At 39.4% G+C, this 26553-nt stretch overlaps 1 protein-coding gene across 1 annotated transcript in view; it reads right to left on the reverse strand.

Annotated features, from left to right (window-relative positions):
* The window catches only part of UBAC2 (UBA domain containing 2), a 176589-nt gene that overhangs the window by 141547 nt on the left and 8489 nt on the right, over positions 1 to 26553 (reverse strand). Inside the window, exons 2-4 of the mRNA XM_078070137.1 lie at positions 7633 to 7760; positions 4838 to 4957; positions 4182 to 4291 (exon numbers count right to left, since the gene is read on the reverse strand). Of these exons, the coding sequence (XP_077926263.1) occupies positions 4182 to 4291; positions 4838 to 4957; positions 7633 to 7760 (358 nt within the window). The remainder of the gene's footprint in view (positions 1 to 4181; positions 4292 to 4837; positions 4958 to 7632; positions 7761 to 26553) is intronic.

The raw sequence follows: 26553 nt of genomic DNA on the forward strand, positions 1-26553 counted from the left end.
GCCCCTTGCTAACTTATTAAATGGCAAGTTCTCTGCAATGGCTTTTCTTGATGAGAAGAACTTAACTTGGGAGCACAAAATACAACAAAAAACTTTATTGACACAAAGTGAAAACACATGTTATGGTTCTCACAGTAAAACTATAGATAATCTAAAGCACAATTAAACAATAATTTTATTAGGCTGTAATCAGATACATTTTAACATGATGTATGAAAACTCAAAATTCCACTTATTCTGGAGAGTTTCAATTCTGAGAAACAATATAACATCCATATGTAAATACTAATAACTAAAAAATAATAGGTATTTAAGGACAGTTGTGTGAGAGGCATGGGTTTCTAAAAGCACCTAATATACATAGCTTTTAATGGAGTTATCTTTACTTTCAAAACATAATGGTTACATTTTCTGAATTTCAAATAACAGTCTTGAGACTCTATCAGATGCTACGTATAATTTCTATGCAGGACACTAGAAAAGAAATGAACAGGTCTACGGTTCAAAGACCTTACCTTATAGTCTTACGGGCTACACTGCAATCAAGGCTACCCCTTCAACATTACAGAAGGTAAGGCAATTGAGTACATAAAGTAAAACTAGTTCTCCCTCAAACAGCCAGAAGGATGGCATGGAAGGCCCAGGTCATAATGACAATGACAATGTAATAAACGCTAGGGATCTTAATAAATTTGCTGGAATACACATAAAAGGGCAATTACTCCTGCCAAAGGGCGACAGGTGCAAAAAGAAAACCAAGCAGGCATGAGAATACAAATACATAGTATGTTAAGAAAGCTGAATGACCAATGGAGTGGCTTGAAACACTGGACTGGGGCCAGATGATGAGGACTCTAAAGGGAAAGAAGAAAATCAGTATGAGGGGTCGGGGGTTGTCACTGCTAGGATGTTTGCATGAAAGAGCTCTCTTAATTCTTCCCACTGCCTGGGAAGTATAGAGTTCTGACCCTCAATTTACATATGAGGATCCACTATAAACTGAGCTCAGGAAGGGAACTTGAGAGAAGTAACTTGCTCAAGATTATACACAAGTAGTACCGTGGGAGAGCTGGAATCTCAAATCTGGTATATCTGACGGCAAAGCCTCTGCACTCCCACTGCTCAGATTGCTTCGCTGCCATCCTGGAGGAGTCTGATTTTTACTTTGAAGGAAATGAGGATTTAAAAGATTTTAAAAGGAAGACTGGCATGGCTGAACTTGCATTTTGGAAGAATAATTTCTAACCACATTATCTGGGATGCTTTGAAGTGGATAGGAAGACTAGTTAGAGAATTATGGAACAATCTAGGCAGGAAAAGATCAGAGTTTAGGGGCGCCTGGGTGGCTCAGTCAGGTAAGTGTCTGCCTTCAGCTCAGGTCATGATCTCGGGGTCCTGGGAATGAGTCCGGTGTCAGGCTCCCTGCTCAGTGGGGAGTCTGCTTCTCCCTCTCTCTCTGCCTCTCCCCTTGTTTGTGAGCTCGCTCTCACTCTCACTCTCTCTCTCAAATAAATAAATAACATCTTAGAGTTTAGACTGACCTGACAGCAGGAGTAGAGAAGATGTGGTGAATGAATGATTTACACAGGACTTCAAATTAACAGGACCTGGTGCCCTAGTCCAAGGATGAGAAAAGAGAAAGACTGGATGACCAGGTAGATGGAAATGCCATTAATGGAGATGCGAGCCCAGCAAAAGAGGAGACCAGAAGAGATGAGAGCTCAGAACATGACAAATTTTCTCTGAGTCTTAGAAGTCACTAGAAATATGACTCTAGCAAGATCAGGAGAGTATATGGGCTGGAGATAGAGAGCTGGGAAACAAACAACAGATGTTAACTGTAGCTGACGTCATGGGAGTGGACAAGGAAGCCCAGAGTAAGCTTGAGAAAGGAGCTGCACACAATAAATAAGATCAAAAAGCACCAGGAGAGAGCAGTAGGCTGGGGCTCAAGGCAGCAGGTTAGTTCATGAAATAATGGGAGCTCAAAAGTATTTATGAGCTACTGAAAGGGCAAATAAAACAAATGAAAATAAGACACTGGCTTTAAAAATTAGTTGGTTGCTAGTGACATTTCTTTTTTTTTCTTTTTTTTTTTTTTAAGATTTTATTTATTTATTTGACAGAGAGAGACAGAGTGAGAGAGGGAACACAAGCAGGGGGAGTGGGAGAGGGAGAAGCAGGCTTCCCGCAGAGCAGGGAGCCCGATGCGGGGCTCGATCCCAGGACACTGGGATCATGACCTGAGCCGAAGGCAGACGCTTAATGACTGAGCCACCCAGGCGCCCCGCTAGTGACATTTCTAAGACAAGTTTTAACTACAGTCAGGTAAAAAAAAAAAGAGAGAGAATTAAATAGAAATGAAGAACTGTAGAGAGTGCAAATAAATTTGGCATTGGCGGCAAAAGAAAAAGGGTAACAAGAGGTTATGTGAAGAATACTGCAAATTATAAAGCACGCTGACTAAAGAAAGAGTAGTTTCCTCTGCTGAGTTTCTGAAGCTTTGCTAACGTCTAATGAAAGATGTATTCACAAAATGCAGAGTTTACTGAAACAAAGATTTATGTTCCAAGAAGTCTATGTTTGAGAAAGCTTCAGGACTCTAAAAAGCCATATGTAATGTTTCATGATTTGAAAAGGAAAGAGAAAGATGTTCTCATTCAGGTGATGGCTGAATTAACATTCATATTGTCTTTCAATATACTTCCATATCTCAGGAGGCTGTAGAAAAAACCAAAAAGAATTAGCCTAGATGAGAAATGTTTGGGGAAAACTAATGACTTAGTAACACTGCTTCTCTTCTGAATCAACATGAATCATTCCTGATGACTACACTATTTTCCACAACAGCAAAAGACTCAACTTAAACTTCTCCATCTAGGGGCACCTGGGTGGCTCAGTCAGTTAAGCATCTGCCTTCGGCTCAGGTCATGATCCCACGGTTCTGGGATCGAGCCCCGCATCGGGCTCCCTCCTCAACAGAGAGCCTGCTTCTCCCTCGCCCACTGCCTGCCACTCTGCTCTCTCTCTCTCTCTCTCTGTCAAATAAAGAAATAAAATCTTAAAAAAACAAAACAAGGGGTGCCTGGGTGGCTCAGTCAGTTAAGCGTCTGCCTTCGGCTCAGGTCATGATCCCAGGGGTCCTGGGATCAAGCCCCGCATCAGGTTCCCTGATTGGCGGGAAGCCTACTTTTTCCTCTCCCAGTCCCCCTGCTTGTGTTCCCTCTCTCACTGTGTCTCTCCATTCAGATATCATTCGGAATCACACATTATTAAAACAGCTAATGGTCAACAGTTATTTAATGAGTGCAATAATAATTAAGTAAATCCCATAAAGGCTACACTGTAAATATTAACAACATAAGTGTGAAGGCTATTAGATCACTAACTAACTATATTTTTAAGGTAGAGATCCAAAGTGAATCTGAATTAAGATACATTCAGTACCCAAACAGTTCTCTAAAAACACATACCTAAATTAAAATAAGGCAGAAGTTAGTACACACAGAATTTTAAATATCTGATGTATCTTTATTTCACAGTATTTCATCTCTCAGATACTTAATTCCAAGATGCTTTAAGGTCATTTATATGTGCTACTCTACTTTTAGATACTAGTTATTTCATAAACTAATACATGTTTTGTTTTATTTTTAAAGAAGATCAACACAATATGAAAGCACACACACACACACACACACACACACACACACACACTGAATTAGGTTGGCCACTGCAGGCTGGCTATGAAGTTATAAACTTTGTTTTATCTTTGGCAGAAGTATCTAAACAATATCAATTTTAAAAACATCATTTTTCAGAAGCTTAACTTCAAACTGTTTCCAAATCTAATCTAACTAAATTTTAATTAGTTCATAAAACTACAGACAAAATTTCACTATAAAAATACAAAATTAATTCTATCTTCTGGACCAGAACAGGACATTCATTAAAAATTCTCTAAAATATGAGATCTCAAAGCTGGAAAGAAGAGTGAGTGTAATACAGATTCTGTTTCAAGAACATAATGAAAATGTGACTAAGTATACACTGGATTCTTTTACCCTTAAAATCAATTTTACAACATCTATGAGTTTAATATATTCTTTTACTGACTTCCATGTACAATAACTTAAATCAGATTTAAGTAATTATTAAGCTAATCTTTGAGAGCTACTTACAATCCAGAAGGCAAATTCCCAGCTGCAGCGATACCAAAGAAATACCACACGGCCTCAACGAGGACGAAGTCAACCAAGGCCGACAAAACCCAGGAACCCAGCAAAAAGGACTAAAAATAAAACAGGAAGAAGGTTATTGAAAGGAGTCTTCAAAAAATAAACTAACATTTATTTAATTAGAACGAGCTCAGGTACATTATTTCTTTTAATTTGTTTTTATTAGCATAGAGTTTTCAAAATGGGGGAGTAAAGCCATATTGGTGCAATGCATTAACACTTTCATAATTTCTAAGTATGGTAAAAAAAAAAGAAGATATTTATAGCTTGATTTATTTTTAACAAGTAACACACAAACCATTAAGCAAAATAAGTGATTAAAATTTTACTGAAGTAAAATCCTAATAAAAATTTTTAGTAGCCACTCACACCTGATATTATCTATTATCATTACCATTATTATTTTATTATGCAAGTGGCTTAAATTTAAAATTTTTCTTTGGCTAAGATCCATGTTCCAAATCAGATAGAGGATCATGTAATTAAGACATAATTGTTAGTAATAACACCAAGCTTAACAAAACTATTTAAAAATAAGAAAACAAAAATACTTTTTTTCCATAACGTAAGTAGCAAAGGGAAAATACATAAAAACTTACTGCAAATTTTCTGCTTCCATATCTTCTTTCAAATATCCTAAAATTATAAATAAGCAGACTACTGCAGAAAGTATCTTTCAAATCAAGACAAATTATTCTTCCACATATCAACCTCCAAATCTAAATGGGGATTTAAAAAAGAATAATGAGTAAGATTTGTTCAGATTTCTGCCTTATAAATTTATTACATTTACTTTATACTGCTTATTTTTAATACTCTAATAAAAATAATGATATACACACAAAAGGAAAACTCCTCCATGTAGGCAGGTCCCCACCTTTACAGCACAGGTGCCCATAAAGCAGGGCATTAGAAGGGGACTCTTGCGTATTTGGCCAGATAAACCAAATTAATCCCCCAAATCAGAAAGGTACCAACTTGGGGCCAAAGGGCCCTTATGTTCCCTTACAGCAGTGGTTCTCAGGGCTGGCCACATACTGGAATCCCCTGGGGATTTTTTTTAAAAAAGTACACCAATGTTTAGGCCTACCACTAGATTTTTCAACTCAGCTGGTCTACGGTGAGGTCTTGGCATCAACATGTATGTGTGTGCGTGTGTGTGTGTGTGTGTGTGTGTGTGTGTAGTTTATTCAGGTGATTCTAATATGCAGCCAGGGTCCAGAAGAAGTGCATTATAGCAACTGAAATAATACAGAATATTATATTCTGACGGAAAGCAGTAATTTGGATAAGTAACTGAAAGACTTTCAGAGAAACTTGATAAAGCCAACATGAGCAATGGTATCAATTACATCACCATGAAGAAAAGATGTCAGTGTTCCAGAAGTTGAGTATTATGCTTAAAACGGCTAATTGAGTATTTAGCAAAGAAAAGGTAGTAGGTTACATACCATAATTTGCACTAACACTCTGTGATACTGCGACTTATAATAAGAAATATAGATTTGGTCTTCACTCTCACTTCTGCTACAGAGCTCTTAAAATCCTTTGAATTTCCTAACTGATGAAAGCCAGAAAGGTGTCTTTTTTTATGTCAGTGTGTGACTTTTAGATGCACCTAAGAATGGGGGCTGGTTGCCAGGGGAACCAACCTTGGGATTAGAGGGTTGGAACTTTCAGTCCCAACCTCTGACCTACCTATGAGGGAACAGAGAGGGGCTGGAGGCTGGATCAACTGCCAATGGTCAGTGATTTAATGAAGGCTGCATTAACACCTGAAAGGACAGGGTTCAGAGAGCTTCCACGTTGGTGATAACATGGCACCTCAGAGTGACCATGGAAGCTCTGTGTCCTCCCCCCATTCCTTGCCCAATGCATCTCTTCCATCTGGATGTTCATCTGTGTCCTTTATCCTATCCTTTTATGATAAACAGGTAATCCAGCAGGTAAAATGTTTCTCAGAGTTCTGAAAGCCACTCTAGCAAACTAATCAAACCTAAGGAGGGGGTCAAGGGAACCTCTGATTTAAAGCCAGTCAGTCATAAGTACTAGTAACAAGTTGGACTTGCAATGGCATCTCATGTCCGAGGGGGAGATCGTGGTAATCTCTAATTGGTTGCCAGCTGGTCAGAAGCACAGGTAATAACCTGTGCTTTGCAACTAGCGTGGGGGCGGGGCGGGCAGCCTTGTGGGACTGAAGTCTTCACCCATGAGATCTGATGCTATCTCCAGGTAGACGGTGTCAGGACTTTTTTTTTTTTTAATATTTTTATTTACTTATTTGAGAGAGAGAATGAGAGAGAGAGAGCATGAGAGGGGGGAGGGTCAGAGGGAGAAGCAGACTCCCTGCCGAGCAGGGAGCCCGATGTGGGACTCGATCCCGGGACTCCAGGATCATGACCTGAGCCAAAGGCAGTTGCTTAACCAACTGAGCCACCCGGGCGTCCCACAGTGTCAGGATTTAGTTGAATCGTAGGACACCCAGAGGGTAGCCAAGAATTGCCTGGTGGTGTGGGGAAAGCCGCCACTCTGGGATTGGTGCCCGAACATCCCTTTTACGCTCCAACTCACAGACAAGACCCAACACCAGCATCTTCAAAGAGGTCAGCCCATAAATCTCAAAAGCCATAGAGTTCTGCTCTTCCTAGAAATAAAAACCCAAGGGAAATTTCCTACTTGATATAACCACCACTATAAAAGTAATTCATAGATTCACAATCTGTTAGAGCTGGAAGAGCTTAGATCATCTAATCAATACTCAGACTTGGAATATAAAGTTTTGAAATGTTAAGTACAAAAATGCTTTTAAAAACGTTAAGAATGCATACTAATCATAATTAAAACAGATTTAACACTGCTTTTCTTTTGAAGTTGCAAACTGTATTTCCATGAGTAAGAAGTGAATGTGAGATGTGCCTACTAGTAAAAGGAAATACTGCAACTGCTTCATTATAACCAGCTTTCCTGCAAATATTAATAAATGCAACTAGAAAATTCACTTGGAGTATTAAAAATAAATGATATTTCTTAAAAATTTAGAGGCTTTGGGCGCCTGGGTGGCTCAGATGATTGAGCGTCTGCCTTCAGCTCAGGTCATGATCCCAGGGTCCTGGGATCGAGGCCCACATTGGACTCCTGGCTCAACAGGGAGCCTGTTTCTCCCTCTCCCTCTGCTTCTCTCCCTGCTCATGCTCTCTCTCTCTCTCTGTATCTCTGTGTCTCAAATGAATAAATAAAATTAAAAAAAAAAAAATTTAGAGGCTTTGAGGGACGAAGAAGAACAGAAAAGAAAAAATAGCAGAAAAGAAAGCAGAAAGAATAGCAGAAAAGAAATAGCCCATTAAGCAAAGATTCTGCCTTCTCTCCCCGCAAAGGCCCATGAAGCAGAGCTCACCTGGAAGTCGTCCTTGACTGCTTGGAGGTCATACACGAAGAACCTCTGACAGTGTGGCAGGAGGAGGGCTAGCAAAAGGGACAGGGCACTGGGGACCAGCAGAAGACCCTTGGACAGAGGTGCCTTATCTAGAGAGAAAAAGAAAACGTCTTTCAGAATGACTGATTCTAAGACTTAAAAAACCGCTTGGGTAAAAAGCAAGAGAATTCACTTCCTTTGTATTAAAATGAAGACATCGTTCACAAACTCTGGAATTTAATTCGTATTAACATATATCTTCAAAACCTCTATCTGCAGAGGTAAGTGATCAAAGGGCACTGGAAAACAAGTGGAATTTGCTGGCAGGGGTTCACTGTCATTTGACTCTCACATGAGACCAAACCAAGTTTACAGCCAGTAACTTCCACAGAATACTTTTCAGAAATGGTCACCAAAGTGGCCACAGAGCCTAGTGTAGTTCCTTGCACATATGAAATGTTCAGATCATCAACAGGTAAGACCACAGGAAAGTATCACCGATGGCAACATTCTCAGATCGTGTGAAGTACACTTTAACTGTATCCCCTTAAGAAATTCCCTGGGAGTGAATTCACTAGTTACAGTTGGTAATGTGGTTATTGCACCCGTTTTAAGTATATAAAAATAGACCAACTGTTTCCTTTCTGGTAAGGTCTTGCAAACATCTAAATTGGAACCATTAGTAAGGTAGTTGCATACTGTCTTCATGACCCAGATGCAACTAAGGCTCCAGGGAATCTAAAAACTAAGAGAGCTCCTCATGGCCTAGCACCTCAAAAGTATAGGAGAGCACTGTGGCTGTGAGCTTGACCAACCTAAATTCTATCTTGAAGCATTTGTTCTGCTCACCTGTAAAACGAAGGGAAGAGAAGCTACCTCAAAAGCGTCCGAGAAGCAAATGAAAGAAAGAATGCCTAGAGGGGAGACGGCTCCTGCCAGCACACGCACACCACCCAGGAGGAAGGGCTTCCTTCGGGACAGGCGAGCTCCTGCATCTTTCTGACAGGACGGAAGATGGAGCAGGGGTGATGCAGCTGCACCCTGAAGGGGCAGCGAGGATCCCGTCTCCTTCTTCAACTTGGGCTTCCACTTATCCTTGTGAAATGGGCCCCAACGTTCATTCCTGCCTCTGCCTTGCCAGCTCTGGAGCAACCCGACGTTACTGGAAGAAATCACAGAGCTGAGCTGCAAGATCTCCCTGCAGGTTCATGGTCTCCAGTCTCAATGGACACTCTCCACCGACCAGCAATTCTACTGCTTTTCTCCAACTTCTCATTTCATCCTATCTCCTCCTCTCTCCTCTCTCCTCCAACCTCCCTCCTCCACACTCCCAGCTTGGCTTACATGTCGCCAAGTGAAGCAATGAATGCTTTGCTTGGGTTATTCTCCATCATCCCCTAAAATTAATAAGCACTTCCGATAGGTCACACATTATCCTATGCGCCCGGGGTACAGCAATTAATGATGGACAAAGCCCCACTCCTTTGTGGTTTAGACAGGAGAGAAAAGAAAATACACAAAACTAGGTAAATATGTATTGTGTCAGAGGGAAATAAATGCTATAGAAAAATTAAGCAGGATAAAAAGTGTGGTTGTGCTATCCACCATGGATTGCCTGGTCTCCTTCCAGACACCTGCCCCTAGCTGAAGTTAGGGATGACAATATGACTTGCTTTGGCCAGTGTGACAGATGTCACTTTCGTGGAGATACCTGAAGAACAGTGAATGGTGTTTCCCTCCACCAGTGCTCAAGGTGGTAGCTAGGCTATCAGATCCCAGAGGTGAAGACAATATGGAGTAGACCTCCCAGGTGACTGGCAACAGAGAGGTACCTTCCATGAGAAACAAATCTTGTTTTAGGCCCCCAATATTTTGCAGTTGTTTGCTACTGTAGCATAACTCAACCTATCCTGATTTAGGGGAAAACACAGTGCTGGTGGGAAAGAGGGGTACTATTTTACACAGGGTGATTAGAAGGCCCCTCTGATACAGTAAGATTTGAGAAGGGACCTGAGAAAATGGGCCCTGCAGATATCTGGGGAACTGTACTTCTGGCCGAGCAAACAGCAAATACAAATGCTTTGAGGCAGGAACATGCTCAATATGATTAGGAAGCAGCCAGGCCGCCGGAGGCAGGTAAGAGCAAAAGATACACAAGGCAGACAGGTAGGACAGAAGGTCAAAGAAGTGGGGTAGCAGATGGAGCAGTGCCCTGTAGGCAAGCATAAGGACTTTAACCTTTCCTATAAAAGTGACGGGATGCTTTGGGAGGATCTAAGGAGAGGAATGACATGATCAGACATGTTTTCAAAGGATCACTTCGCTTGCTATATTGAGAAGAGATTACAGGAAGGCACGTACAGAAGAAAGGAGACCAGTTAGGAGGCCATCATGATAATCCAGGCAAGAGATGAAGACGGCCTGGCCCACGGTGGTTTAGGTGGGGGTGGTCAGAGTGGTCAGAATGGGGATGCGCCCTGAAGGCACAGCAGGCAGGATTTGCTGGCTGACTGGGTGTAAAGTATGTGCAAATGGAAAAGTCAAAGATGACTCCAAGGTTTTTGTTCCGAGCAACTGGAAACACTGCTGCCAGTTACTAAATAGAAAATCCATCACCCTTGCCCTTCCCATACATACAAGAACCGGGCCCATCTTGCAAAATACTCCCAACCCCCATCCCTATCCCCACTTGTCAGGGCTCTACCCTGTAGCCTGCTACTCAAAGTAACCCGTCCACAAACTGCTAGCAGTCCACAGTGACGTACAGAGTTTGCACCAGAACGTGAACCAGCACACTGCATCCTTCAGGGAGGAAGTCCTGCTTTGAAAAAAATCAACCGAACTGAACATGTGCTTTGCTCAAATGTCACCTTATTTGTGACGACCCCATGTAACTACCTTTCTATCCCCTTTGTTCTGGATTATTTTTTTCATAGCACTTATCAACAACTGACTTATTAAATAGTGACTCATCAAATCTGTGATTCAAAATGACTATAAGATACACCATTATTTCAGGTGTCACTAAAAAAGAAACAATGCCTTATAAAATTCTAAGATGTTATCAATTATAAAGGACACCCAATTTTACAAACACTAAAACATGAAAAATGCAATTTAGAATCAAGAAATATGTTTCTTTGTGTATTGCTTCTTCAAGGCAGCAACTCCGTCTGGGATATTCACTGCTGCAGAATCTCGCATGTTGAGAACAGAATCTGGCCCATTAGGGCACTCAATAAGTGTTTAATGAAAGGTGACTGATGTATGATGGATGCTCAATAAATACTGGTGAAAGCCACCCCAGTGCCCATCTGTGGACAGGTGGATAAACAAAATATGGTATACACATATAATGGAATAGTACTCTGTCTTAAAACAGAAGGAAATTCTGGCACCTGCTACACTATGGACACATCTTTCAGACATTATGCTGAATGAAATAAGCCAGATACAAAAAGATAAACACCATATGACTCCACTTATATCAAGTACCTAAGTAGTCACACTCATCGAGACAGGAAGTAGAACAGTGGTTGCCAGGGGATGGGGGAGGGAGGAACAGGGAGTTGTTCAATGGGTACAGAGTTTCTGTTTTGCAAGATGAAAAGAGTTCTAGAGATAGATGCACAACAGTGTGAATGTACTTAATGCCACAGACCTGTACACTTAAAAATGGTTGAGATGTCGATTTTAGGTTATGTATATTTCACCACAATTAAAATTCAAGACTGAAAAGAAATAAAATAATTACGGAATGAATAACTGATCCTAATTTATACAATCATTTTAATTCTGTCCAGGCCTAAACAAACCCCTACTACAGATCTGATAACTTAAATCAGACAACTCTACCATTAAGTCCTCCTCTTTTTTTTTTTTAAGTCCTCCTCGTAAGATGAGCAAAAATCAGATCTCCAAAGTCTATGCAGAAAGCAACAACATACAAATGTCCAAGAAGTCCCAAACCACAGGATAAGTATACAGTATTACTATGGACAGCAAGATTTACTGATCAATTCATGATCTGTACACGTCACTATTTGAAAATTTCACCTCAAAAAAAAAAGGAACTTTAAACAATTACAATTATTAAATTCTCATTAATAACATGCATACTTAAGTGTTTAGAGATAAAGTGGCTACAAAGTTTTTGAAATGCATCAAAAAATAAGATGTATTGGGGCACCTGGGTGGCCCAGTCAGTTGAGCATACAACTCCTGATCTCAGCTCAGGTCTTAATCTCAGGGTCATGACTTAAGGCCCTGTGTTGGGCTTCACAGTCTACTTAAAAAAAGAAAAAAAAAAGGACTGATGAAATAAATAGAGGGATGGGTATGTGATACAGCAGATATAAGAAAAGGTTAATTGCAGAATCTAGATGGTACGTATATGATGTTCACTGTACCAATCTTTCAACTTTAAGCATGTTTGAAAATGTTCATAATAAAACATGGGGGGGGCACACAGCAAATCACAGAATTTGAAAGCTGAGAAAAAACTTCAAAATACACGAAGCAAAAATTGACAGAACTAAAAAGAGAAACAAATAAATCCATAAATACAGCTGAATACTGAATACACAGCACTCCTATCAGTAATCAATAATATAAGTAGACAGAAAATCAGTGTTATGGACTTAAGTGTGTCCCCCCAAAATTCATGTGCCCCAACCCTCAATGTGACTATATGTGGAAATGGAGGCTTTAAACAGGTAAAGTTAAGTGAAGTCATAAAGGTAGGGACCTAACCCAATCTGTCCATACAAGAAGAGACACCAGTGATGCACACATATAGAGAAAAGACCCTATGAATACACAGGGAGACAGCCACCTACAAGCCAAGGAAGGAGGCTTCAGGAAAAACTTGCCAACACCTTGATTTTGGACTTCCAGCCTCCTGACCTGTGAGAATATAAATACCTGTTGTTTAAGCCAGGCAGTTTGTGATACGCTGTTATGGCAATCAGTGAAAATATATAAGACTTGAAAAACAACATCCATCACTTTGACCTGATTGACTTTTATAGAACACTCCACCCAACAACAGCAAATTACATTTTTTTTACAAGTGTATATAGAACATTCCCCAAGAAAGATCATATTCTGGGCCATAAAACACACCTCAATAAACATAAAGAAATTAAAATCATACAAAGTATGTTCCCAGACTATAAGAGAATTAAACTAGGGGCGCCTGGGTGGCTCAGTCGTTAGGCGTCTGCCTTCGGCTCGGGTCATGATCCCAGGGTCCTGGGATCGAGCCCCGCATCAAGCCCCACATCGGGCTCCCTGCTCCACAGGAAGCCTGCTTCTCCCTCTCCCACTCCCCCTGCTTGTGTTCCCTCTCTCGCTGGGTCTCTCTCTGTCAAAATAAAATAAAATAAAATCTTTAAAAAAAAAGAGAGAAAATTAAACTAGAAAACAGAAAGATGGATGGAAAATCCCCCCAAAATTTGAAAATTAAACATACTTCTTTTTTTTTTAAGATTTTATTTATTTGAGAGAGAGAGAGAGAAAATGAGCAGGGGGAGGGGTAGAGGGAGAAGCAGACTCCTTGCTGAGCACAGAGCCCGACACAGGGTTAGATCCCAGGACGTGGAGATCATGAGACCAGAGCCGAAGTCAGACGCTTAACCAACTGAGCCACCAAGGCACCCCTAAACCACATACTTCTAAATAATATCTAGGTCAAACATGTTGGGAGTGACAAGGGAAATTAGAATATGTGTTAAAGACAATGAAAAGCTAAAGTACAGCCAAGTAAAATTTGTGGCCTAAAAGCAGTGCTTAGAGGAAAATTTATAGCATTAAATGCTTATATAGGAAGAGAAAGGTCTCAAATGATGATGTAGGCCATAAGCTTAAAAAAAAAAAAAAAAAACAGAAAAGGAAGAGCAAATTAAACCGTAAGCAAGCAGATCAAAAGAAATAACATATGGGCAGAATGCAATGAAATAGAAAACCAAAATACAATAGAGAAAAATCAATAAAACTAAAAGCTGATTCTTTGAGAAGATTGATGAAATTGATACACCTCTAGGAGGACTGATCAGAAAAAAAAGAAGACACAAGTACCAGTATCAGGAATGAAGGAGGGGGTGTCACTACAGATCCCACAGACATCATAGGATAGTAAGGGGTTGCACAACATTGTAAAATGTACTTAATGTCAATGGACTGTACACTTAAAAATGATTAGAATGGTAAATTTTATGTATGCACTTTTTATCACAAATAATTTTTAAAAGGATAATGGAATATTAAAAATAACATTTTATCCCTTAATGTGACAACTTAGACAAAACAGACAAATTCCTTGAAAGATACAATCTACCAAAGCTCACTCAAAAAGAAATGGAGGGGCGCCTGGGTGGCTCAGTTGGTTAAGCGACTGCCTTCGGCTCAGGTCATGATCCTGGAGTCCTGGGATCGAGTCCCGCATCGGGCTCCCTGCTCAGCAGGGAGTCTGCTTCTCCCTCTGACCCTCCTCCCTCTCATGCTCTCTGTCTCTCATTCTCTCTCTCTCAGATGAATAAATAAAATCTTAAAAAAAAAAAAAAAAAAGAAATGGATAACTTGCATAGTCCTATAGAAATGAAGAAATTGAATTTCTAAGTTAAAAGTCTTCCAACAAAGAGAACTCTAGGCCTTATGGCTTCACTGAAGAATTCTACCAAGTATTTAAGGGGAAAAGAGTACCAATTCTACACAAACTCTTCACCACAAAGAGAACACTTCCTAATTCATTTTATGAAGCCAACATTACACTGATACCACAACTAGACAAAGGCATTAAAACAACAGACCAATATTTCTTAGGAACAGAGATGCAAAATTCTTAACAAGATGTTAGCAAACTGAATCCAGCTACACAGAAAAAGGATAAAACATCACAACCAAGTGAAGTTTATACCAGGAATGCATTGTAAATCAATGTACTTCGTTATATCAATAAAGAAAAATATACCACATAACTCTACTCACACCCTCTACAATTATCTGCTTATTCTACAGAGTCAATTTTTGTCAACTCACGAGCCAAATGACCATTGATCAAATCTTACTACTAATCCTATCCAACATGTACTGAGCACTTACCAAATGCAAAGTACTATACACAGCACTTTATGCAATATTACCTTGCTCCTGACACTCACACCTCAGGACCTTAACACTTGCTACTCCCTCTACCCAAAATGTTCTTCCCACGTCCAGCTGATCCTCATCACTCAGTCCCCATTTCAAACAGCATCTCCTCAGACTGGCTTTCTCTCATGACTTTATTGCTCCGGAGCACATCACGCTATTTTATTTACTTCATAGCACTTTTTCACTATTTGAAATTCTTGTTTGCTTACTTCTTTGTCTGTCTCCTTTACCAGAATGTGGACTCTATGAAGGTAGGGTTCTTGTTTGTCTTGCTCTACTATATTCCCGTACCCAGAATAGCACCTGGCACAGAGCAGTGTTTCAGTGTATTTGGTGAATGAATGATGTGAGGTAGAAACTACCCTCTCCAAACTTACACACGAGAAAACTGTGATTCAAAGAGAAGCTACCTGTCCATATTCACAAAATGTCTTAGCCTGGGTTCCAGTGAAAGTAAAGGGAGAGACAAAGGTTTATAGGCAAGTAGTTTATTTTGGAATGTGATCCCAGGGAGCAGGAATGAAGGACATGGGGAATCAAACAGGGAGGGAGAGTCAATACAAGGATTCATCATCGAGTTGGCCACCACTCCGAGTGACAGATGTTCCTGACAAGGTCTTGATCCCAAGGGATTTTCCAGGAAGCCTTGTGAATGTATCTCAGAACTATCACCCAGCGAAGAAACAGAAAAGCATTTTTATCCATCATCCCTCAGTAGTCTAGAGTGGCCATAGAAAGAAGCCCCACAGGAGGACCAAACAAAGAAGCTTTACCAAACCAGTCCGGCTAATCCAAACAAGACTGTAGAAACATATGGAATCAGAGGTGAGGCTGAGTGCACTGAAATGCTGTGCAAGGTAAGATGTCTGCTGTACCGGCTCGGGAGAGGCAGACCCCGGTCCAAACCCTGACAATCCGGCCGAAAATAAAACTGAAGCCCATGCTGCACTGCCACAGAACTCCAGGGCTAAAAGGGATTTTCACCTGGATGGTAGGTTTTATGGGAAAGACATATACAGTCACAAACATCAGTCATAGAAATTAAAGTGGTGCCTTGTGTACTAAAGTAAATGCAATTGTGAATGGAGATATAAAGGCTGCAGTTGGGGGAGGGTGCAACACAGAGCAGTGGGTACTTATCAAATGCTGAACTGATCAAAAGTTTTAAAATATATATAAACCCTCTGATCCAAAAAAGTCTACATTTACCTAGGAATTTGGCCCAAACTAATTGTCATGGATATGCACAAAGATTTTGCTACAAAGATGCTCATCACAACCTGTTTATAATAGTAAAAAGACTAGAAACAACATGAATGTCCAGTAGGAAAATGGGTAAATTATGCTCTATCCACAAAATGGAATAATATTCAATTTTAAGTAGCAGAAAACTAGTTCATGCTTTGGAAAACTGATCCTAAATAGTAAGTGTGAAATATTTCTAGCAGTATTATGATATAATACTTTTAAAAATAGTAAATAAATAGCACATGGCTTTTTAAAAGCATCTATCAAAATATTACCAGTGGTAATCTCTGAATGATCTGTTCACAGGAAATTCAAATTTTTTTAATAAAAATCTATTTTAAGAATTAGAAAAAATAATGTTTAACTAGCTACTAATTCAGTAAAAAGTTTCATTAAATCCCTACCTAATGAAATAAGGCAGGTCACTAGCAATCTTCCGGCCTTTCTGTGAGTAGAGCCAGGAAGTGGTTCATATATGAAGCCCCCAAACAATGATCAAATGAAAGTTAAAAAAAAAAAAAAAGTCACTTCTCCTCAACAAGTCCTACCACCTCTGAAAATAGAGATGCTACAAATTTTTGAGAATAACAGACAATATATTAATCTCAAAGTAAAGATGCAAAACATCTATGGCCAATATAAAACAACAAAGTTTAAGATATTTCTTTTTGGGTCATTCACCTCTTTGGTATGACCGAAGTACACAGCCATCTCTTTGTGGCAATGAATAGCCATCAGGCTTTGGTGACTACGTATTATCCTAAAATAATTATTACAGTATATGTGGATTACTTCAGGCCAGGTGCTGTGTTTTAAAAAGCACCATCTCAGTGAATGCTTACTATAACCATGAGGCAGCAATTAGTTTACCTTCTTACTCTAGGTGAAAGATAGGCTAAGAAAGGTTAAATAACTTGCCCAAGGTTACAACTAGTTATTTGAGGGGCTGAGATTTAAACCTAGTTCCACGTGACTCTAAAGGAAAAAAAATGGTTTTCTAATATAGAATAAGGAAATATGGTATCTTGACATCATGGTTCATTGTCCAAAGAGATTTTCGTTATTACTATTTTTAGTACTTTACATGTTATCTTTTTGGTTCCTCAAAAAGTTAAACACAGAATTACCATATAACCCAGCAAATCTACTCCTTGTTATATACCCAAGAGAACTGAAAGCAGATGTTCAAACAAAAATCTAAATATGGATAGCAGCATTATCGTAATAGCCAAAAAGTGGAAACAACCCCCAAATGTTCATCAACACATGAATGGATAAACAAAATGTTGGTCTATCCTTACAACAGAATATTACTCAGTCAGCAAAGGAATGAAGTATTGATACATGCTACAGGATGGACGGACCTTGAAAACATCACGTTAAGTGAAAGAAGGCAGCCATGAAAGCAACATGTTGCATGATTCCATTTACAAGTGAAGCTCAGAATTTAAACATCCATACAGACTGAAAGCAGAGTAGCGGTTGTCAGAGGAAGGGAGAGGGGAATGGAGAATGAATGCTTAACATGGGTACTGGGCTTCTTTTTGGGGAGATAAAAATGTTCTGTTATTAGACAGTGAGTGGTAATGACTGCACAACAATGTGAATGTACTGGAAGTCCATAACTGAACACTATAAAATGGTGAATTTTGTGCCATGTGATTTTTACCTGAATAAAAATATGCATCTTTTCTGCCCTGAAGACACTAACCACAGGTCTTGCAAAGCTTAGCCATGTGGGCTGTTACAGAAGCATCACAGCTAAAGAGAGCAGGGGTGGGACTGGGGGGGAGAAACCCGGCAACTGTGCCTGTCCCCACAAGTCAGCCATGTAAAAATACACAAGTCAAAAACCCCAGTGTGGTTCACACCCCAGAGAGGAGAGGCCACCATATCCTATCATATTGGTTTCTCTATTTCTGACCACTTGACTATTTGGTAAACTTTTCAGGGTTCCACAAGAATGGTGTCTCATGAAGTAACTTCAAGTTTTTCATCCAAAAGGGGCTAGAGCAAAAATAAGCATGGAAGTCCAAAAAAAGTACAATAACCTGTGCGCTGCAAGGGCCCCCTTCTGTTACCATCATGGTTTATTCTTTGGAGCTATGAGCTTCCTAGAGGAAAGCTCAATGAAACTTATCCTCAGTGTCCAAATTAGGGAGGAACGAGTGCCTTCTGGTGACATCTCAACAAAGATTTCCATAAAATTGCCTGGGAATCAAAAGATCCTAACTTTATTTTTGTCACATTCATTTTCTTATAATGTTCAAAAGTAAAATGCTGTAAGCCATCCACATTCATCCTCATGTACAGAGGAGAATTCAAGGACACTGGGCAACTGCCACACTGACCATTCCTCACACAGGTCACCAAACAACTGGGCAGACTGCCTGGCTCATGAGGGCAGCCAATAAACACTGGTTACTGGACCAATGCTTATAAAATTCATCAGGGAAATGAAGAGGAGAAAAGACGAAGAGTTTCCAGAAAACAACAACAAAAAGGCAAGGAGGAGAACTTACCCTCTAGATACAAAAATGTATCCTAAAACACTTAGCCTGAGTTAGGGGGACAAAAAAGAGCAATAAGATTTAAAAAGAGGTTCTAACACAAAGGCTTCCATGCCAGAGAAAAGCGTGCCAAACCTGCAGGTCATCAACAACAATGGCATTAGTCACCTATGCTTTTATTTTGGTCCAGCCACTATGCGGGACACTACTCAGGTTTATCCTTCTTAATAAGAGTTTATATAAACATTAAGCCTTTCCAAAAAAAAAAGAACAAAAAAACAAAACAAAACAAAAACAACATTAAGGCTTTCATTAGGCATAAAATGCAGTAATTGTTAAAAGTGCTAATTAGACAGGGAATACAATTATAATGAAATAATAATTTTAAAAGCCAAAAGAAGAAAACGATGAATGTTATGCACAGGGGATAATTATTCAACAGTAGGAACGACTCTGAAAAAGTGAATCTGTGGATAGTTCTGAATCCTGTGATAAACCATAAGAGAAAAAAAAGTAATTTTAAAAAGGGGAAAATGTGTGGTTATTGGCAAGGAAATTTGTTCAAGTGCCTAAAGAGGCCAGGCAGGGATCAGTGAAACGGGGAAGTAGATGGCATAAAATACATGATCAGCAGATTTCTGTCACGTAACAATTCAGTCCCAATGTTGCCAGATCCAAGCAAAATCTGGATTTCCAACTTTAAAATGTTGGGAAAGTAACTCTCCTCCCACCCCTGTACCCTCACCACCAACACACGAATCAAACAAACACACCTGTGTGGCCTGCCAGCTTTCAAGCCTGGCCTAGAGAATCACCAGAGAGGCGGACGTCTGTCTGAGAAATGCTAGTTTAAGAGAGGGCTGCGCGGAAAGGCCAAGTACGAGAAAGCGTGGCCAGTAACAGCTTCATGACAAGCCACAGATGGTTCTACATGTTCAAAGACCCAATGAATCTCTGAATGAACCAAAGTAGGGTGACAAGGAAGGATACCACAGCTACAAAGATAAACACTAGAACATCTGAGGAGACAAATGGGGAAGGGAGTAGTCTACTCAGCAGATGTTTAACACAGGCTAAATGGGTCTATTTTGGAAAAAGATGCAAACAGAACACACATCCATAAGGTGGAGAAACCCAAGTCTGACTCTGAATCTCTGAGGATCCAATGAACCTCTTCCACTCGTGTCTGGCGGAAAAGCCTATGAGAACCAAATTTAAAATCCATTTGTTTGGACTTGAATGTGGCCTTTGGGCACCGGATCTGTGTGTGAGGGGGCATGCAACTGACATCTGTAACTCCCTGTGCAGAGACTGGCTAGCTGATGGGGACAAAAAACCTCACTTAAACTCTAAGCACGTTTTAAAACTGGTTCTAAAGGGACTAAAGAATCAAATAAAAGCAATGAAACCACAAAGACAGCTAGATAAAATTTCAGTTCAAGATGACACACTCGTACACCTGTCCACTTTTCCTCCCTTCTAAAGTTATACTGAAATAAAACAACCCTCAAAACACCAGAAAAATGTCTCCTTCCAAACGAGTCCAGGGAACTAATCAATAAATACCAAGACCTGGGGAGAAGCATGAGCAACATGAATTACGTATCAGAATAATAAAAATTATTCTGTTCTGTTCTATTCTATTCTTAGGATAGAGTATTTCTCAAACTTCAGTCATTCCCATTGTAGCCCCACAATTTTTGCTATATCCCAGTATCACCTATCTTATTATTTAATATTTTCTTTAAATCACCTTACTATGATTTAGTTAAGTAAACGTATTTTAATTGAAACTCAGTATTACCACAGTAAATGGAAAATGAGTGTCACTTCGTCATCAATAGGTGGTAACTACAAAACTAAACACACCTTACTAAATTCTCACTGATTTTATTGCTGATAGGAAGGCCTGGGCCTACCTCCTGCTCTCTGCTACGACAGGAAACTAGTGCTGTCAGGTATTTCAGACTAGTGCCGGAGACTTACTCTTTGATACAATCAAGACGAAAGGGAGCCATTCATTACCTTACCTTTCTTTCAGTGACACCTAATGCTGGACCCACATCCTGTTTAAACCATCTCCAGTAGCGTCAACACCACATGTGCACAGTGACCGCTGGGCCAGCAGCCCCTTCCACCAAACCCCGCCCCAGACACACGCTCTCACATTTCTTCCCACGCACGGCCATTCACTCCACCGCCCCAGCTGAAAAAGAGGCTTTACTCCCAAAACGAAATCTAAGAAACGCTCTCCAAAGAAAGGGAGCGAACCACTTCAGGAGGACCCCGAGAGGGTCGGAGGTCTGAGAAAAAGTAGAGAAGAGCTTGGGGCAACGTCAAACTCCCAAAGCAGATGGCAACGTGGGTGACAGGCAATGGGGACAGCGGGTGGCAAGAGGGTTATTAAGGAGTAAAGTTCACAGAAAGTGCCAAGCCCACCTAATTCTGCAGACTGCACCGGCTTCTCACCATCCCTTGGCCCAGCGCCTGCTTCCCACCTCTGCGCCCTGTATGGAAACCAGCTGGTCCACATGCCTCACATGCTTGAACAGAGCCTACAGTCAGCCCTGACATTTACGGTATGGGCCTCATGGGGACAAAGACCTACCACAAATAAAGAGGAAACCGACGCCAGCTACTTTCACCACGTACAAGAATGGCTAAGCATGTATCCAGAAAGTTCACTACCTGTGTCCTCTATATGAAAGTTAACTCCAGGAGAGTGTCCTCAGCATCAGGGAAAAAAACAAAGAGGAAGCCAAGAAGAAAATGATACAAGAATCAAGAAACAGCAGTAGTTGAGTTGAACTTAAAGTAGTGAAGAACCACCAGAAGGAATTAAGAGACTCCTTGAAACAGCACAGGTTTTCTGACCTGGGCTCTCTTTCCTTCTGAATCCAATCACACATCTTGGTTCTACCACAAATATACCATCATAATAACATAAATAGGGCTACTGGTTTTGATTTTCTACATAAAAATCAACTTACTGACAATGCATGGAAGGCTTCGTTATCATTACAGAACAGACTGTAAACACACACAGCATATCCAGAACACAAACCAGGAATCAGAGGAGAGAAGAGGTACACATGCTCTTGGTCTAGTTTCTCATCATCTACTGATCGTACCAAAAATTGATAAATCACAAAAAGGGGTTTCCTCCATTATTTAAAATCATAAAGGTTAACTACTTCAAGGAGTAACCAAAAGAAAACTAAAAGATGAAGGAGATGTTGGAATGGAAATCCCTCATCTTTCATTATGGGAAATCTATAAACAGAACCAGTAGTTGACAAATCAGTAGAGGCATAAATATGTCATTTAAAGCTATAATAGTAGCTATAATAGAAGCAGCAAAGAAAAAGGAACTTAAAAATGGTTACTCCTAGTAAGGAGAATTCATATTATATCCTTAATTTTTTTTTACCATATGCTTATCTTACTCATATTAAATACACACACACATAATTCATAGGGAAAAACAATCTACAAGAATATACTCCATACCTTTGCTGGCATTGAGAGAGAATTTCACATTTCACTTTTTCCTCTCCTGGGCTGTTCAAATTTGTACCAACAGTATATAGTATCTTCATAATTAGGTAAAAAGAACAAAAAATGTTAGACGAATATTCAATAGATCTCAGAGGCCTAGGACCTGATAAAGAATAAATTTGGCCTAATAAAACTTATTAGCTAAATCCCCTGATTTTAATGACTTATTTATGAATGAAAAACTTTCCACGAAAAAAACTTCATGAATAAAATTAAAAAGCAACTGACAAGTGGTTAAAATATTTGTAACATACACCAAGACAAATAATTATACCCTTAAAGGCTTTTATAAATCAACTTAATTTAATACTAATATTCCAGTAGGAAAAAAAAATGGGCAAAGTACATAAACAGGCAAATATGTTCAAAAGATATATTAAAATGCCCAGTAAAAATGAAAGAGAAAAAAGTTCACTTTCCCAGAAATTCAAAGATATGCAGATTCAGGCAACAATAAAATGCCATTTTTTCATCTCTCAAGTGGCAAACATTATTTTAACTTATCTCGTTCCACTGTTACAAGTTTGGTGAGAAAGATATGCTCCCAAAAAGTGTTAAGTGATACACCCTTTCTGGAAGGATCAGCAATACAGATCAAGAGCTTTAAAATGTTCCTTTCTCTTAATCCTGTAATTCCATATTTGTGATCTTTTTTTTTTTAAAGATTTATTTATTTATTTTAGAGAGAGTACACAGGTGGAGGGAGAGGGTGAGGGAAGGAATCTCAAGCAGACTCCCCACTGAGCAAGGAGGCTGATGTGGGGGCTCGATCCTAGGACCCTGAGATCATGGCCTGAGCTAAATTCAAGAGTCGGACCCTCAACTGACTGAGCCACCCAGGTGCCCCTGTGATCATTTCTTCAGGATGAACTCAAAGATACGATCAATAAGTTAACTATAAAGACGCTCACCACAACACTGTTTAAATGGGAAAATGCTGGAGGAAAAACATTTTACTATAACATGCTATAATCTTTCAAAGTCATGATTCCGTAGCTAAGATAATTTTGGGGAAGCCCACAAAATGTGTATTTGAATGCCATGTCTGTGTAAAACCACACACACACACACACACACGTATACATGTGTGAGAGAGAAAAGAATGCACAGGGAAGCGCTTACATGGAAAAAGTCTAAAAGATTGAGCACTAAACTATAGTGATGGTTATTTAAGTGGGGAAGTAATTATATGGGACTCTTCCTTTCTACATTATGATTTATATAATTTTTAAATTTTTTGGCAGCAAGCATGTTTCAGTTTTGTAATAAAACAAAACAAAACAATGTTAGAAGTTAGCTTTGAACATTATTAACGACATGAGGCAAATTCATTTAAAAAGATTAAATGAAGAAAGCAGAATATGAAACTGTATACAGGTCCAATTTTGCTTTTAAAAATGTTTACACATATACATACAGGTGAAAAAATTTACACAACACCAATATGTAAACAGGGATGAAGTCTGGGCAGTACGGTGACTGGAATTTTATGTTTCTTCCTTACAGTTCCCAAATTTTAAACAATGAAAACCATCCCCAGTAAGTCTTAGAATCAAAGAGTTAATAAAGTTAAATCTTTTTGTTGCAGGCCACTAAGGTCTCAGAAGTGCTCACTGGCCTCCTCAGTCTTTAAGAAACAGTATGGCTGACAACATTAGGACCACACTCAGCCTCAGAACACCTTCAGAAAGAGTTCTGTGCTTTTTGAGACTCTATGTTACATTCAAGGGACTAAGATGACATAACACTGGGAAATGTCTGAGAACAATGGCACTAGAACTTAAAAAATCTTAAGAAAAATATCTGGGAAAGAGAATAATGATTTAAACGAAGGTTAAATTATAATTCTCATTTATAATCATAATTTAAATGAGGGTTAAATCTTAAGCAATGTACGGAACAATGACTACAGGTGATAACATTGTATTGTATACCTGAAATTTGTTGAGAGTAGATCTTAAATGTTTTCACCACACAAACATATACACACAAAGATAACTAAGTGAGATGATGGATAGGTTAATTCACTTAATTTCACTAATGATTTCACAACATGTACATGTAACAAAACACCACATACAACATAAATATATAAAGTTTTTGTCAATTATATCTCAATAAAGCTAGTAAAAATAAACTAAATAAGGGGTGCCTGGCTGGCTCAGTCAGAAGAGTATGCAACTCTTGATCTCAGGGTTGTGACTTTAAGCCCCACATCAGATACAGAGATTACTAAAAAAAATAAATTTTAAAAAATAAAAACAAACACTATAATATTTGACTTAAAAATAAATTTAAAGCAATTTTTTAATTAAAAAAAAAACAACTCAAGTTTACCAGAGTTCCAAAAGGCACACTGCAGAAATGCTGGAGTAAATTATTTACAAGATATTCTTTTTTTTTTTTTCTTAAGATTTTATTTATTTGTCAGAGAGAGAGAGCGAGAGCACACACAAGCAGGGGGAGCAGTAGGCAGAAGGAGAAGCAGGCTCCCAACCAAGCAAGGACCCTGGGATCATGACCTGAGCTAAAGGCGGACACTTAACCGAGCCACCCAGGAACCTTTTTTTTTTTTTTAGGAGAGGGAGAGCAAGAGAGCGAGGGGAGGGGCAGAGAGAAATTTTTTTTTTTTTTTAGATTTTATTTACTTATTTGACAGAGAGAGACACAGCGAGAGAGGGAACACAAGCAGGGGGAGTGGGAGAGGGAGAAGCAGGCTTCCTGAGAAGCAGGCAGCCCGATACAGGGCTCGATCCCAGGACCTCGGGATCATGATCTGAGCCAAAGGCAGATAGACGCTTAACAACTGAGCCACCCAGGCGCCCCGGCAGAGAGAATCTTAAACAGGTTCCACGCCCAGAACAAATCCCGACATGGGCTTGATCTTACAACCCTGAGACCATGACCTGAGCCAAAATCAAGAGTCTGACATTTAACCGACTGAGCTGCCCAGGCACCCCAACAAGATATTCTTTATCAGGTTGTACTTACTAAATTCCATAGAAATGCATTTTTAACATAGTTTGATTTAGGTAGGCTCCATCTTCATTAAAACAACTGACACTGAGACAACTTGAGAATGGAAGAAGGAAGATAATAACTTGACTACTAAGGGAAGAAAAGGGAAAAAGAAGAAAATGCAAATAACTATAGTGTGTTAGCTATGACAAAAAGATCCTAATTAGGACATAAAATATCCCTACTGAAAGCAAAACTGGATCTTGGTTCCGACTTAGAACACAGAGGGAGACTCGGGGGTTGAAAAGAATGTGGCAGAACACAGGAGTAAGCACCTGCAGCAGCTGCAAGGCAAGGAAGGAAAATCAACAGGAATGCAGTTTCCAAGCACTGGGAAACCAGCTCCACTGCTAAGCTGAGCTATTATATTCGTCACTAGACTGCGACTATCTCAGTGGTCAGGAGAAATGGAAATAAACTTCCTTAAGTCTAAGAAGCAGTAGTGTGCATTCATTCAGAACATAGACAATGGACCCAGATTGTCTAGGTTCAAATTCTAACTGTGCTTCTTACCAGCTATGTGATCTTGGTGAAGCTACTTAAATGTCTGTGCCTAAGCTTTCTCATCTGCAAATTGGGGAGAATGATCCCAGTACCTCCTTGTTCTGAGAATTAAATGAGTTAATACATATAAACCGCTTAGAACAGAACCTAGTAGTAACTGTCACATAAGCAATGGGTTACATAAGTAAAACTTAGTTACAGTGTGACAGAAGTAAAACTAACAATAACTCACACTTATTGACTGAAAATTTTTAAGAAAACATATAGTGCGTAGAATCCTCATTTAGATTGTGATTCCTTCTCCCAGATATTTTTCCTAAGGCTTAGAAGTTATATTGCCATTGCTCCTAGCCATTTTCCTTAAAGGGAGAGGGGAATAAATTTACATCAACTTTGGAAGTAGGCAAACCTGGATTCAAATCCTAGCTCTTCCGCGTACTAGCTACATGATTTTGGACAAATTATACTCTGAGCTTCAAAATATTCATTTGTGGCAAAAACAGAATAGTAATACCTAGCATTACTCTGAAAATTAAATGTAATAACTTAAGTAAAGCAATCTTTTCTCCCTTAAATTGCTGGTGAAGTTATACGTACGATCCTCTGGGGTTGGAATTTGGCAGTATGTGTCAAAAGTTATAAGATAATACTCTTTATTTACTCTTCTTCCACTTCGAGAAGCATCTGAAAATTAAGATGCTCTAAGCAACACTATAATAGGAAAAAAAAAAAAAAAGGAGAAAAGCACCAACCTAATTCTGTAAGAATAGCATGCTTGGGAAATGCTTATGACAAAGGAGAGAAAAGCAGGATACATACATAGTCAATGTGAATGCTTTTTAAAAGCCTTTTGTGTGAAATAAAGGTAAGTTACAAAACAGTATTTGAGTGTGATAAATTTATTTTTAATTAT

This window comes from Halichoerus grypus, chromosome 4 (genome assembly GCF_964656455.1).
Source record: "Halichoerus grypus chromosome 4, mHalGry1.hap1.1, whole genome shotgun sequence".
Taxonomy (NCBI): Eukaryota; Metazoa; Chordata; class Mammalia; order Carnivora; family Phocidae; genus Halichoerus; species Halichoerus grypus.